This window comes from Mastomys coucha, unplaced genomic scaffold (genome assembly GCF_008632895.1).
Source record: "Mastomys coucha isolate ucsf_1 unplaced genomic scaffold, UCSF_Mcou_1 pScaffold1, whole genome shotgun sequence".
Classification (NCBI taxonomy): domain Eukaryota; kingdom Metazoa; phylum Chordata; class Mammalia; order Rodentia; family Muridae; genus Mastomys; species Mastomys coucha.
The window spans coordinates 86,366,641-86,379,135 of NW_022196891.1; the positions used below are offsets into that span (position 1 = coordinate 86,366,641).

At 44.2% G+C, this 12,495-nt stretch overlaps 1 protein-coding gene across 4 annotated transcripts in view; it reads right to left on the bottom strand.

Annotated features, from left to right (window-relative positions):
• Kcnk2 (potassium two pore domain channel subfamily K member 2) overlaps nucleotides 1-12,495 on the bottom strand; it is a 200,359-nt gene that overhangs the window by 28,976 nt on the left and 158,888 nt on the right. For all 4 annotated transcript variants that reach the window (XM_031338419.1, XM_031338429.1, XM_031338438.1 and 1 more), the window contains exon 6: nucleotides 8,508-8,647. In XM_031338419.1, coding sequence (XP_031194279.1) covers nucleotides 8,508-8,647 — 140 coding nt within the window. The remainder of the gene's footprint in view (nucleotides 1-8,507; nucleotides 8,648-12,495) is intronic.

Genomic DNA, 12,495 nt, shown 5'->3' on the forward strand with positions numbered 1-12,495 from the left:
AGGAGGAGGAGGAGGAGGAGGGGAGGAGGAGGAGGAGGAGGAGGAGACACTTCTCAACAGTGTCTGACCTAATATCTCAAAGAAAGACAAGAAAAGACTAACCTAGAATATTTTTATTTAAGATGGAAATTAAGACACTGTCACTTGCTTTAGCAAAGGGAAGAATCCATATGGATTCTACCTCTGTTGAGACAGCACGACCCAGAAAAATCTGTGGATTTAATTCAAGAAAACAATGGAGAAAATAACTTGCTGGGTAGACTTAAAGAACACAATGTAAAAATTAGTATGATATTCATACAGTAACTAACATACTTGAAATATTATCTGCTTTTCCCCCTTAAGTTATTCTAGACTTTGGTTTTGTGATGAAATTCTGCCAGTGTATATAGGGCCAGTGTTTTCTTGTTTATCCTCTATTTTGTAATTGCCTATCATGTCAGCCACATAAACTGTTAGAGTGTAAGCACAGATGGCAGCATAGTGGGTGTGTGTGTGTTCATGCGTGTGTAGATTTGTGTGTGCATGTGAACATGTGTGTGTTGTAGGTTTCTAGTGGAGGCCAGAAGGGGATGTTGGATCCCCTGGATCGAGCGTTCTAAGCTACTCTGAGTTGCCTGATGTGGGTGTTAGAAGACAAACCGAGGCCCTCTGCACGAGCAGCAGGTAATCTTGAGCCAACTCTCCTGATCCCAACAGTCTTCAGAACCGAGGAAGGGGAGCAAACCGTCGAGGACGCATCTGGCCTCCACCCAGATGCTCACAGCGTGCTCTGAAGTCATTAAGGAAGTGGGACCCTCCGTCAGCTGAGGGCTGATTCTTCAGACCCCGCCTTGCCACAGATAACCACGCCTCTCTGCCCACCTCCTGCTAATAGCCACGCCTCTCCCCAAGTGCCAGTGACGCCGGAAGTCCCGCCTCCAGAGACTAAAGAAGAAGTTGCTGATTGGGCCAAGTTGCTGACGAACTTGGGGGAGGGGTTTTCCCTTACCTATGCTAGCTGTTTGCTTGTAACAATGAGGATTGAATGAAAGATGGCAGATTGAAAACACAGTCATGTGTTAGTCTAATTTTTACAAACCCTTCCCGCGGTTCCAGTACCCCAAAATTATTTTTCAGGACCTTGACCCCATTCTAGAAAACCCATTCATACACGTGGCCGCTGGGCGGCTACAGGAAGGGCTATCCCTCCATTTTGTAAGAAGCTGGAGACTCGGAGTTATAGACCCTCCCTCTTTCAACTCACAGCTCTGTGGGCTTCAAATCCCATATGCTTTTCAGAAGTCACAGAGGTTACTAAAGAATCACAATAACTTATTGTGTGATCAAAAAGTCACTTACACATTAGACGTGCACTGCTGCCTGTCAGTTACTACTGCCTTCAGGGGTAACCACAGTCTCGTGTTAGTATCATTTGCTTTTTATTTTTTATTAACTGAATTGTGTTGAGTAGGTATGCAGTGTATGCATGCATGTGTATATGCATGTTCACATGTCTGTAGAAACACATGTGCAGGTGCTCATGCATGCATGTGATATGGAGGCCAGACGTTGACACCAGATTTCTTCCTCTATCATCATGCTCCGTGTTTAATGAGGCAGAGTCTCTGCCGACTCCAGTTGGTCTAGCTAACCTCGCTCTGAGGATCCCTGTTCTCTGCCTCCACAGAGCTGGGATTACAGAGGGCCGCCATGTCTGCTTTACGCTTATGTGGGTCTGGGGATTCGAACTCTGGTCCTCATGCTTGTGCACCGAGCATATCCACTGAGCATTCCTAGCCCCTCTGCTCTCTTCTCTTGATTCTACTTCTCAACTCCTATTCACTCAGTACATGCCTCAGAAACCGAGGCTGGGACAACGGTGAAAAGAAACTACCTTGGTACAATGGGCTGAAGTCAAATATCAGCCACAGATGTGTATGAAAGGCTAAGATTCAGATCTTTGCCCTGTGGCACGATGAGAGGGATCCCTCACAGCACAGATGTGAACGCCTGCATTTTAGCAGTACATTACGGCACCACCTGTCTCCATCCTATCTTTAAGACTTTTAATAAAATGAAGAATATGCTTGATGGATATAGATCCATTCATATAGCACTTCGATAAGGGTCAAAGAAAAAAAATTTTTTTTTTTTTTTTGGTTTTTTGAGACAGGGTTTCTCTGTGTAGCCCTGGCTGTCCTGGAACTCACTCTGTAGACCAGGCTGGCCTCGAACTCAGAAATCAACCTGCCTCTGCCTCCCAAGTGCTGGGATTAAAAGCGTGCACCACCACTGCCCGGCCAAAGAAATATTTTTAATGTCTACATGTACTACGTATAAATCTGACTAGTCTTAGGATCATGTCTGTAGTCCACTGGTCATCTTTAACTCAATAGTAGAAAATGCCAAACGATTTTTAAGAATTGTACTAACCTATGTTGTCTTTCCCCTATAACATATTAGAAATCAGAGTAAAGACTACAACATCAAAGACACAACCTGAAGATGGAAATGAGACACCGGGCAGTAAAGGAGAGAGAGAGAGAGGGAGGCATGCAGAGATGAGAAGAAAAACAAAAGGAAAAGGAACCGCCTCTGTTAGGGACCCTGTGCGAGGAGTGTAGAGGGCCCTGTTAGCAAGTGCGTGCGCAGTGTGGTGGTCTGAATACAAATGGTCCCCATAGGCCCATTTAGCCTGGCACGGATAGGAGGTGTGGCCTTGTTGAAGTGGGTGTGGCCTTGTTGGAGTGGGTGTGGCCTTGTTGGAGTGGGTGTGGCCTTGCCAGAGAAAGTGTGTCACTGGGTGGCCTGGCAGGAGCTTCAAGGCTTTAGAAGCTTAAACCTGCCTTCCCAATGTCTGTGAATCCACACATAGAACTCTCAGCTACCTCTCCTGCACCGTGCCTGCCTGCACGCCACCAAGCTTCTCTCCATGACAGTAATGGACTAAGCTCTGAAATTATAAGCCGACCCTAATTAAATGCTGTCCTTTATAAGAGTTGCCATGGTCATGGTGTCTCTTCACAGCAATGGAAACCTTAAGACGCCCACTGTGCTCCGAAAACCCCACAGAATGATGCTTCCACAGCAGTAGCACCCAAGGAGCAGAGGCTCCAGACAGACACAAACTACTTTCTCAACCTGTCTATGATGTTAGCGTCTCCTGAGATCACTTCGTTCTCCACTGTCTTTTAGCCAATGCAATCCATTTCGCTAGCTGAGTCTCAGCTTCAGCTTCAGCTTCAGCTTCAGCTCCTTCAACAAAGCTTTGGCCCCAGGGGCCATTTTATCTCCGTGCTTGACTCACCGTACAACTATTAATGAAGACATTTATCTCTACTCACAACCTCCATTGTTACAGGCACTGTTATGATCCCCAGACTACCCTCCCAGCCAAAGTTTCCCCCCATATCTAAGCATGCACACTCACCTTTTTACACTTAATCATTCAAATATATAAGTTATCCGCCAATCGATATTTGTCAAAATGAAATTATCCTATCCTTTTCATATATTCACTATTTCTTTCACTATTTTTCTTTCTTTCTCTCTCTCTTTCTTTCTTCCTTCCTTTCTTTCTTTCTTTTGTTTGTTTTTGTTTTCAAGACAGGGTTTGTTTCTCTGTGTAGTCCTCGCTGTCCTGGAACTCACTCTGTAGACCAGGCTGGCCTCGAACTCAGAAGTCTGCCTGCCTCTGCCTCCCAAGTGCTGGGATTAAAGGCATGGGCCACCACTGTCCAGCAGCTATTTCTCAATCTTCTGGGCTTTTCTCTGTGGTAGGAACCCCTGATGAAGCTAGAATCATGGGCAGTGTCTGCTGTTTTGCTTGTATTTGTTTTGGTTTTTTCCACCATTCAAACTAAGAGGTTGCCAAAGTCTATTCCTTCTAGCCATGGATATCAAGTATTTTTTTGGAATAAAGACTTTGATCTTGACCTCTCTGTTACAGAAGAATCTTCATTCCACGTCCCCTGAACCAGGTCCTCCCACCTGAGCTCTCTTGTCTGCCTCTTCAGATCTTCCTTTTTTACTCTCACCAAAATCATTCAATCCACTTCCCTAAAATCCTTCAGTGTCTCAGGGGCCTTTGAGGATACAGTCAGAGATGTTGTAAAATGGGACATTAAAAGCCTCGTGCACTAGAAATCACTTCTCGTGTAGGAGACATTGATAAGCTCCTGTGTGGTAAAACTCCCAGCTCTCAAGCCAGGTATCCTCTTTAGTTGCCTACTTTTGGACCCCACAAAGAGCCCCTAAGTTATTTCACTGAAAGGGTCCCAGCCACCTAGAACATACTGCAGAGGACAATGGTGCCACTATGCATCCAGATGAAGAAATACCCTGCAACCCCCGTCTCACACACACAGTCCAGGGATACCTCATGGTCCCGAGGCCAAGTGTCCCCAGGCCCAGAACACTATGGCCTCCAGAGGCTAGTTATTTTCTTAAATAACAGAAAATTGACTCAGAGAGGGAGTCTCAAATCCACACAACACTTTTAGAGACAAACACAACAGTATTTGCAAAACCTATTGCTAAGCCATCCATTCATAGTGGTTCTCTTCTGCAAGACCTGACAGGGTTGTCACTCCATGTGGGGACATAGCTGCTGCCCACCTCACAGGGACTGCCACCCAGGGTGTATACAAAAGTCACAGCTTCCACACTCAGATGTAAACGGCAAGTAATTAAGCAATGTCTAGGTCATGACTCATTCTTCCCTACTCGGTTCCTAAGCAAGGACAGACGTTATCTTCTGAGTGTTATGAGCATATTTATTGTCAATAGACCTGCCTTGGGCATCAGCAATATTATATTACACCCTGTAGTAGAAATAATCTTTATTCCCTAAATGGAAGCATGCTCTCCCCTGAGAAGAGGGTATATGGGTTAATAGGGCAGATAATTAGTCCTATTAATGTTTACCATTAAATGCTATCTGCTTCCTATTGGAACTTTAAAAAGGTAACAAAAAAGCGAACCCTCTTCAGACGTCCACATGTCTCCAAGAAATATGTCTGAGTTTGTCATTGCCTTTCTCGGGGGAGGCAGAGCAACTAGAGTTATGTGGGCTGCTTCTGGATCCCTGTCACATCCTTCCAACCGGTCGCTTCCTCCTTAAGTGCTTCAGATGGGGATGGGTCCTTCTCCCAACATGCTCAGCTCACGCTGTGAAGCATGCTGCGCAAAACGACAGTTTTCTTTACTTCCAAACATCTTAATTCCATGAAAATGACTCTCTGGTGGAGACAGCATATGGTTTAACATCTTAAATGACATAAAAACCCTTCGCGTAGTTATCTGTATATGTTCATGGTTTACCAATATGGCTCAGCCATATTTCAAAATATCAATATAATGCTGGGATTTGTTGAACACAATCTGCTCGTTCTAGTTGAGCGATGTGTGAGTCGCAGGATTTTCTGCCTTGGGAGTCCACACTTTGGCTCTGCCCTCCTGGAGGTAAATTGAGAGTTTAAATTATCTATTATTTCTCACTTCAGCAGCATCACTTCATTTATTAAATACGTGGTTCCTGGTGCCCATGTATTTATGCAGTGCCTCGTCTCCCTCCCCCACTTTCTCTGCTGAACCTCTGACCCTTCTCTGCCTTTCCCCAAATTACATCAGGAGTCAGAAAATACGCATTTGCCCGGGCCAAAATTCATTTTCCATGGGTTTGACTGGATCTGCTGTGGTTTACACTGTCTCTGGCCAGAACCTTCCTCAAGTGACTCTCTACAGATGCTGTAAGGGAAGATTAGCCTCTTCCTTGGTGAATCAGCATGAAACACACTCACACCTTCAGCCGAGAGCCACGGAAAGCCTTCATGAATGGGCACGTGACCGAACTGTCCACACGTAACCCATTTAGTAAATAAGTAACTGTATATGAGAAGACAGTGCCACAGCCTCTACTCTATCCTCCATAAATTCCCATGCAGAAGCCAAAACCCCCAAGGTAACTGGATAAGGAGACAGGGCTTTTCAAAAGCGATTGTGGGGGTAAAAAGGAGAAAGACTGGCGTCCAAGTCCAGTAACATTGGTGTTCTTACAAGAGAAAGAAGGGATGCTGGCCTGGCTCTCTCGCTCCATGAGTGGACACAGAGAAAAGGCCAGGTGAGGATATAGTTAAAAGAGAAGACATGCAAGCCAGGGGGAGAGGCCTCACCATTGACCAGACTGCCAGCATCATTTTAGAGTTAATGGCTTTCAGCGCAGTGAGAAAATAGAGGTCTTACTGCACTTTGTCCTAACAGCCCCCAACATAGTTTAGCCCCTGTGGCATTAACTTGGAGAAGTGGCCTGGTGCCTGTCAGCTTGTCCCACTGCAAAACTCCAGGATAAAAATCTTCACACTTAAACACATACCCCACAGCAATTTCATTGATTATATAGAGATAGAAAGTCCCCTCTCCCTACATTATACCCCAGTGGCATGTAAACCTCATGTCTGTGATCACGGTAGTATCAATGTATGTATATATGTAAGTAACAGCGATGTATGTTGGTCACACAATAATATTTTCCCGACTGTCAAAGTTCAAGCTTCAAGAAGTGAATGCATGTGAGTGTACACATGTGTGCCAGTGTGTCGACACAGTTGTACACATGTGTGCCAGTGTGTCGACACAGTTGTACACATGTGTGCCAGTATGTCGACACACTTGTACACATGTGTGCCAGTATGTCGACACAGTTGAAAGTAGTTTTAGATAAACAGCTGAGTTATCTCCTTTTTAACTGTTATCCAAAACATTCCATTACTACAGTTTCTTATCCCTGAGAATTTCAAGATTCAGAAAAGTATGCAAAGTTAGAATAAGCATCTCCCTCCTCCTCAGTCCCCACTCCGCCACTCGCCACACGCCACATGCCACACTCCACACACCCAAGACTTAGGTGCATCCATTCAGGTCCCACTGGAAAGAGGACTCTGACCCAGTTTAACATACTGACCACCCTATCTTGCTGATTTTCTCACAATAAAGAGATTCTGTGATAGAACTGAGACACAAATGAACAAACCTAGACTAAACACATGAAATTTAACTGGCCACAGTGCTAACCATGTGATGGAGCACGGGGTAACTCGTGTTCTTGATTGTTATCGTAAGCACCTCAGGTATCAATAAAAACTTTATGACTTGGGGCTGGAGAGATGGCTCAGTGGTTAAGAGCACTGACTGCTCTTCCAGAGGTCCTGAGTTCAATTCCCAGTGACCACATGGGGGCTCACAACCATCTGTAATGGGATCCGATGCCCTCTTCCAGCATTCTGAAGACAGATACAGTGTACTCATATACAATAAATAAATAAATAAATATTTAAAAGCAAAATCAATAACAAGAAAACCTGTATGACTTAACATGCTTAAACAATAAAGATTAAATTTGTAAGAAGATATCAAATTCACTATTTATCTTATTCTTTCTTTTTTAATAGATGTTTAAAGAAGGTATGTTTCTAGCAAGCAAAGATTTGACACTGGTGCATTCTGACCTATGAACAGCAAGCAATGAAACAGACAGGATTACTAGTGCTATGGTGCAGACCAAACAGACCTACGACCCACCTAAACAACTAGCAAAGTTCCCAAGTCTCACACACACACACACACACACACACACACACACACACACACTGCTGTCACTCTCCAACCAATAGTAGTTCTGGAGATACAAATACAAAATCAAAATTGAATATCCAAGGAATAAAATTTCAGTATAAACACTTCCATTTTAAAATTCCCAAAATTTCATGTATCAAAATTCTCAAGGTCATTGCTACATTTTTTTTTATATAAAATATGTAAAATTCCAAATACTTGGAAGTTCTGAAGCAATGAGCCATAGCACACAGCCTTCCAATGCACTTGTGTAAGTCCAGGTGTGAACACGCGCATTTACATAGACAAAGTAAAATAAATCATTATACTATTAAACATTCATTATTCCAATGTCTGATATGCTCTGTCTCACTACTGTTCTCATTCGCCGCTAATAAAGAACTTAAATCATGTAACAGGTAATTCCTCATAAAGTTCAACCTGAGTTTAATTTATCAACAATTCCATCTCTAGAAATGTATTCAAAAAGAATTTTAAAAATTTATGTTTACAGACACTGAAAAAAACATTCATTTTTCATTCTATGATACTTTGATACATTTTCCCTCATTGCTGTGAATTGAACTTAGGACTTTATATATACTGGGCTAGTATCCTACGAATGGAGGTATATTCCAGCCTCAAATCTTTCCTTTCTTTTCCTTTCCTTTCCTTCCCTTCCCTTTCCTTTCCTTTTCTCTTTTCTTTTCTTTTTTTTTTCTTTTCTTGTCTTTCTGTTATGGATAGACCCCACTTTGTGTCATTCAACAAAATCTGCAACTTGTAACTCCTGTACTTTTCTTACTTCACTGTATACTAGCATTAATATTAAGAGTTTAAGCTTCTAAATATTTTTTAAAAGAGCATCAAACCAACCCTTTACTGGGTGCTGCTCCGTGCACCCTCACCCTCACCTCTTCCTTCGTCTTCTTAGAGATCACCCGTAGCCAGTCTCCAATCATGCTTAGAACAGCCGCAAAGTAGGCCAGCCCAACGAGGATCCAGAACCACACCACAGGCTTGTAGAAGTCCAGATACTCAATGTCCGACCCACCTGCAAGAGGACACACCACAGGCTTATAGAAGTCCAGATACTCAATGTCCGACCCACCTGCAAGAGGACAGGTGTTAATCGTAGTCCCAAGGGGCAATGACTGGGAGCCACAACACACTTGAGCTATGACTCAAGGGCAGAAATCTCTTAGCCTCTCCACAGACCCAAGCTCTTCCTTCACACCGAATTTCTCGTTTTCTCTTGCACAATTATCAAGTTTCCAAGGACAAGTTCAATAGATATTTCTGGAGGATACTTCCTTGCCTCTCCAGATCATGAGAACTCTCTGGGCTTCCTGTTTCTTTTGTCACTTATGACCTTTTGTCCCTCAGGACTCAACTGCTCCATCCCCACTAACAACATATGAATCCAAGACTGCACTTCCACACCTCGCACCGGACTGTATCCATCAGCCCATGCCATCCCACGGACTTGCCAAACTGAACTGGAGGTGGTTGACTCTGGGCATGACTATTATTTTCAGGTCATAAGTAGGATGATCGGGTACCAAGCTGAGGCAGAGCAGCTGTGGGCCAGCAGAGAACCGCTGGTCTTCACAGGCAATGCCACCATCATCATCTCTGAGGAAGTCCCATGGTGTCATCTGTTTAAGCGCCACATCTCCAGAAAGAATAAGTAATGGAGCACTTTTTTTTTTTAATGACATCTGTGTGCTGACATCACTGTACTGTGGTAATCTACTGTGTGCATTTCCACATGCCCTCCCATTCAGCACACACTAATAGAGGTAGTTATAAAGTGGCAAATGCTGAAATCCTAACTTATTTACCCAAATAAGTAGTCAAGGCTAAATCTTAAGGAGCCCAACTTTAACCTAAGAAATCCTCACATTCAGACTGGAGAGATGCCATCGTGTATAGAATGCTTCCCATTGATTTCAGAGCAGAACCCATGTAGAAGTTAAATGTGAAGCTCACCTATGTAACTACAGGGCTCCTACCCAGATAGGGGTCATGGAGACAAGAAAATTCAGATGGTCCTGGGCCAGCTAGCCTGGAGTATACAGCTCAAGAGACTCGGTATCAAAAAAAGGTGGAAAGTGAGACCTGACACCTGAGTTTGTCCCCTGACTTCTGCCTGCATACATTCACACACACATACACACACACAGACACAGACACACACACACACACATACACACACACACATACACACACACATACACACACATACACACACACATACACACAGACACATATACACACATACACACACATACACACACACATACACACACACACAGACACACACACACACATACACACACATACACACACATACACACACACACATACACACAGACACATACACACACATACACACACACACATACACACACATACACACACACATACACACAGACACATACACACACATACACACACATACACACACACATACACACACATACACACACATACACACACATACACACACATACACACACATACACACACATACACACACACATACACACACACATACACACACACATACACACACATACACACATACACACACATACACACACATACACACACACATACACACACATACACACACACACACACAATTTGAACAGGAAGAAACCCTCACACAGAGAAGGTTGCTACAGCTGAGTGTGTGGAACAGCAGAACAGTTGCTATGTAACCCTGCGGAAGAACACAGAGGAAGGGGGAAGGCGAGAAGGCAGAGGGAACTTTTATGTGATGGGTACCAAGACACTGTGAGAAGACACACTCTCTTTAGAGGATCAGGCAGTGTACGGATGCTGACCGGAGTGTGGTCAGGGCCAAGTGAGGAACCTAGGAGGAATAGGCTATGTAGGATCATAAAGACTGGATCCTAACTCAGCAGGAACTGGGTTGTATTTATAGGGGAGATGGCCTATGTTCATGGTTGACTGTATGATCAAAAGGATCATAATGGCTGAGGGGAAAGAGTGACGGGAGGCCACACGAGACACTATGATTTGGGAGCAGCTAAGAAATTGCTATGTTGAATGAAGGCAGGCGTGAGAGAGAAGGGTATGGAAGAGTGGAGCAGGGGACAATGATGACATTGGATTGTTTCTGATGGCCACAGTCCCTTACTTGGGAGATGATGAAAGGACATTGATTAAAATCGGCACAGACGCTCTAAGTTGGGACTTGGCAGTCTAAGGATGGTTAGGGACCACCATGTGACTTCACCCCAAAGATTCTTGCATGCAGGCCTAATGCACTGTGGGGCAGGCAGAGCAGGGAGCGAGCATCATAGGATTCACTGCACGGACACCAGGGCTATGCGGAAATCCAACCCATCACTAGGGGAAAGCCAGTGAACACTACATACAAATATAAAATACTAATGGGATATCCCCCCTAAGCAAATCAGAGTCTGGAGGCCACACAAAGATTTCTGAATGTTCAAGGAACAAGGTAAGTCAGGAGAGGAGGGCCCTAGCAGGTGAGCATTGTGAGTGGGCCCATAGTCTGAGGACAGCCTGGACTGCACAGTAAGATGGCTTCTAAGGTAAGCCTGCTGGCAAAAGTGTTTCTAGTTCACTGAAATCAAATGACTTCCTTCCCCGGTGCTTTCTCTTTCATACCAGAAAGAAAAAGAAACAGGAAAAACAAACAAAACAAAACAAACCCAAACCCGCCTTCATCCAAATGCTTAGGGCTCACCTAACACCAAGCCCCCTGACTCTCTGATTGTAGTAAGTCCACATGATAAAGATGACATTTTATGTATTTCTTATAAGCAGGATGTTACAGTTGGGAGGCAGTAAGTCGCCCTAATCACCAAGAGGCCTGTACTTGGGTAAAATGTTTCACCCAGAAGTTTTCATGATTCTAAGCCACGGAAACAAGGTTTTTCCATGTTCTTAATTACCACTCTTACAATGAAATACTGGCAGCTGGATGATCTAAGAAGAAAAGCACCAAGAAAGAAACCTCTGTCAGACAACTATTCACCCTATTCACTTTCCCAAACCTAAGACTTGGAATTCTCTTCGTACATTAATCAGCTCACAGGAGGCAAAGACCTCCCCTCGTCTGTCAGTGTATCTGTAATGTTAAGATAGCTTGATTTAAAGGGTGGATTTAAAATGAGGAAATGATTTTCATCTTTTTTATTTTTAGTTGTATGGATGTGTGTGTAGACACACACATGTGTGGACATGCATACATGTGTGCATGCATGTGTGTGCTGAGACCAGAAGGGGATGTCCAATACCCTAGAGTTGAGGTTAACAGCACTTATGTGCTGGAATCTAAACTCTGGTCCTCTTCAAGAACAGCAAGTGCTTTGAGCCACTGGAAATGATCTTTTTTTTTTAACCTTTGACTGTCAGGAGTATTAATTTTCTCCCTATTGTTTAGGAACATGTCCAGCTGCCTCTTATTAATTAATTGAGGTAGCTGGGAGTGGCAGCTTTCACCTGCATCTAGTACATGGGATGCTAAAATAGGAGGACTGGGGGCCTCGGGGCGGTGTAGAGGACACAGAGAGAGGCCATCTGAAAACCATAAAGGATCAAAGAATGCAGACTAATTTCTCTGACCTAGACAGAACGCCCGCACCTTTTGTTGCCACATCCACCTGTTTCCTTTCCTTCTCTCACCGCTCATGTTGTAGACTGCAGGATGCTGCACCCTCCCTCTGTTGACTGCAGGATGTTGCACCCTCCCTCTGTAGACTGCAGGATGCTGCACCCTCCCTCTGTTGACTGCAGGATGCTGTACCCTCCCTCTGTTGACTGCAGGATGCTACACCCTCCCTCCGTTGACTGCAGGATGCTACACCCTCCCTCTGTTGACTGCAGGATGCTGCACCCTCC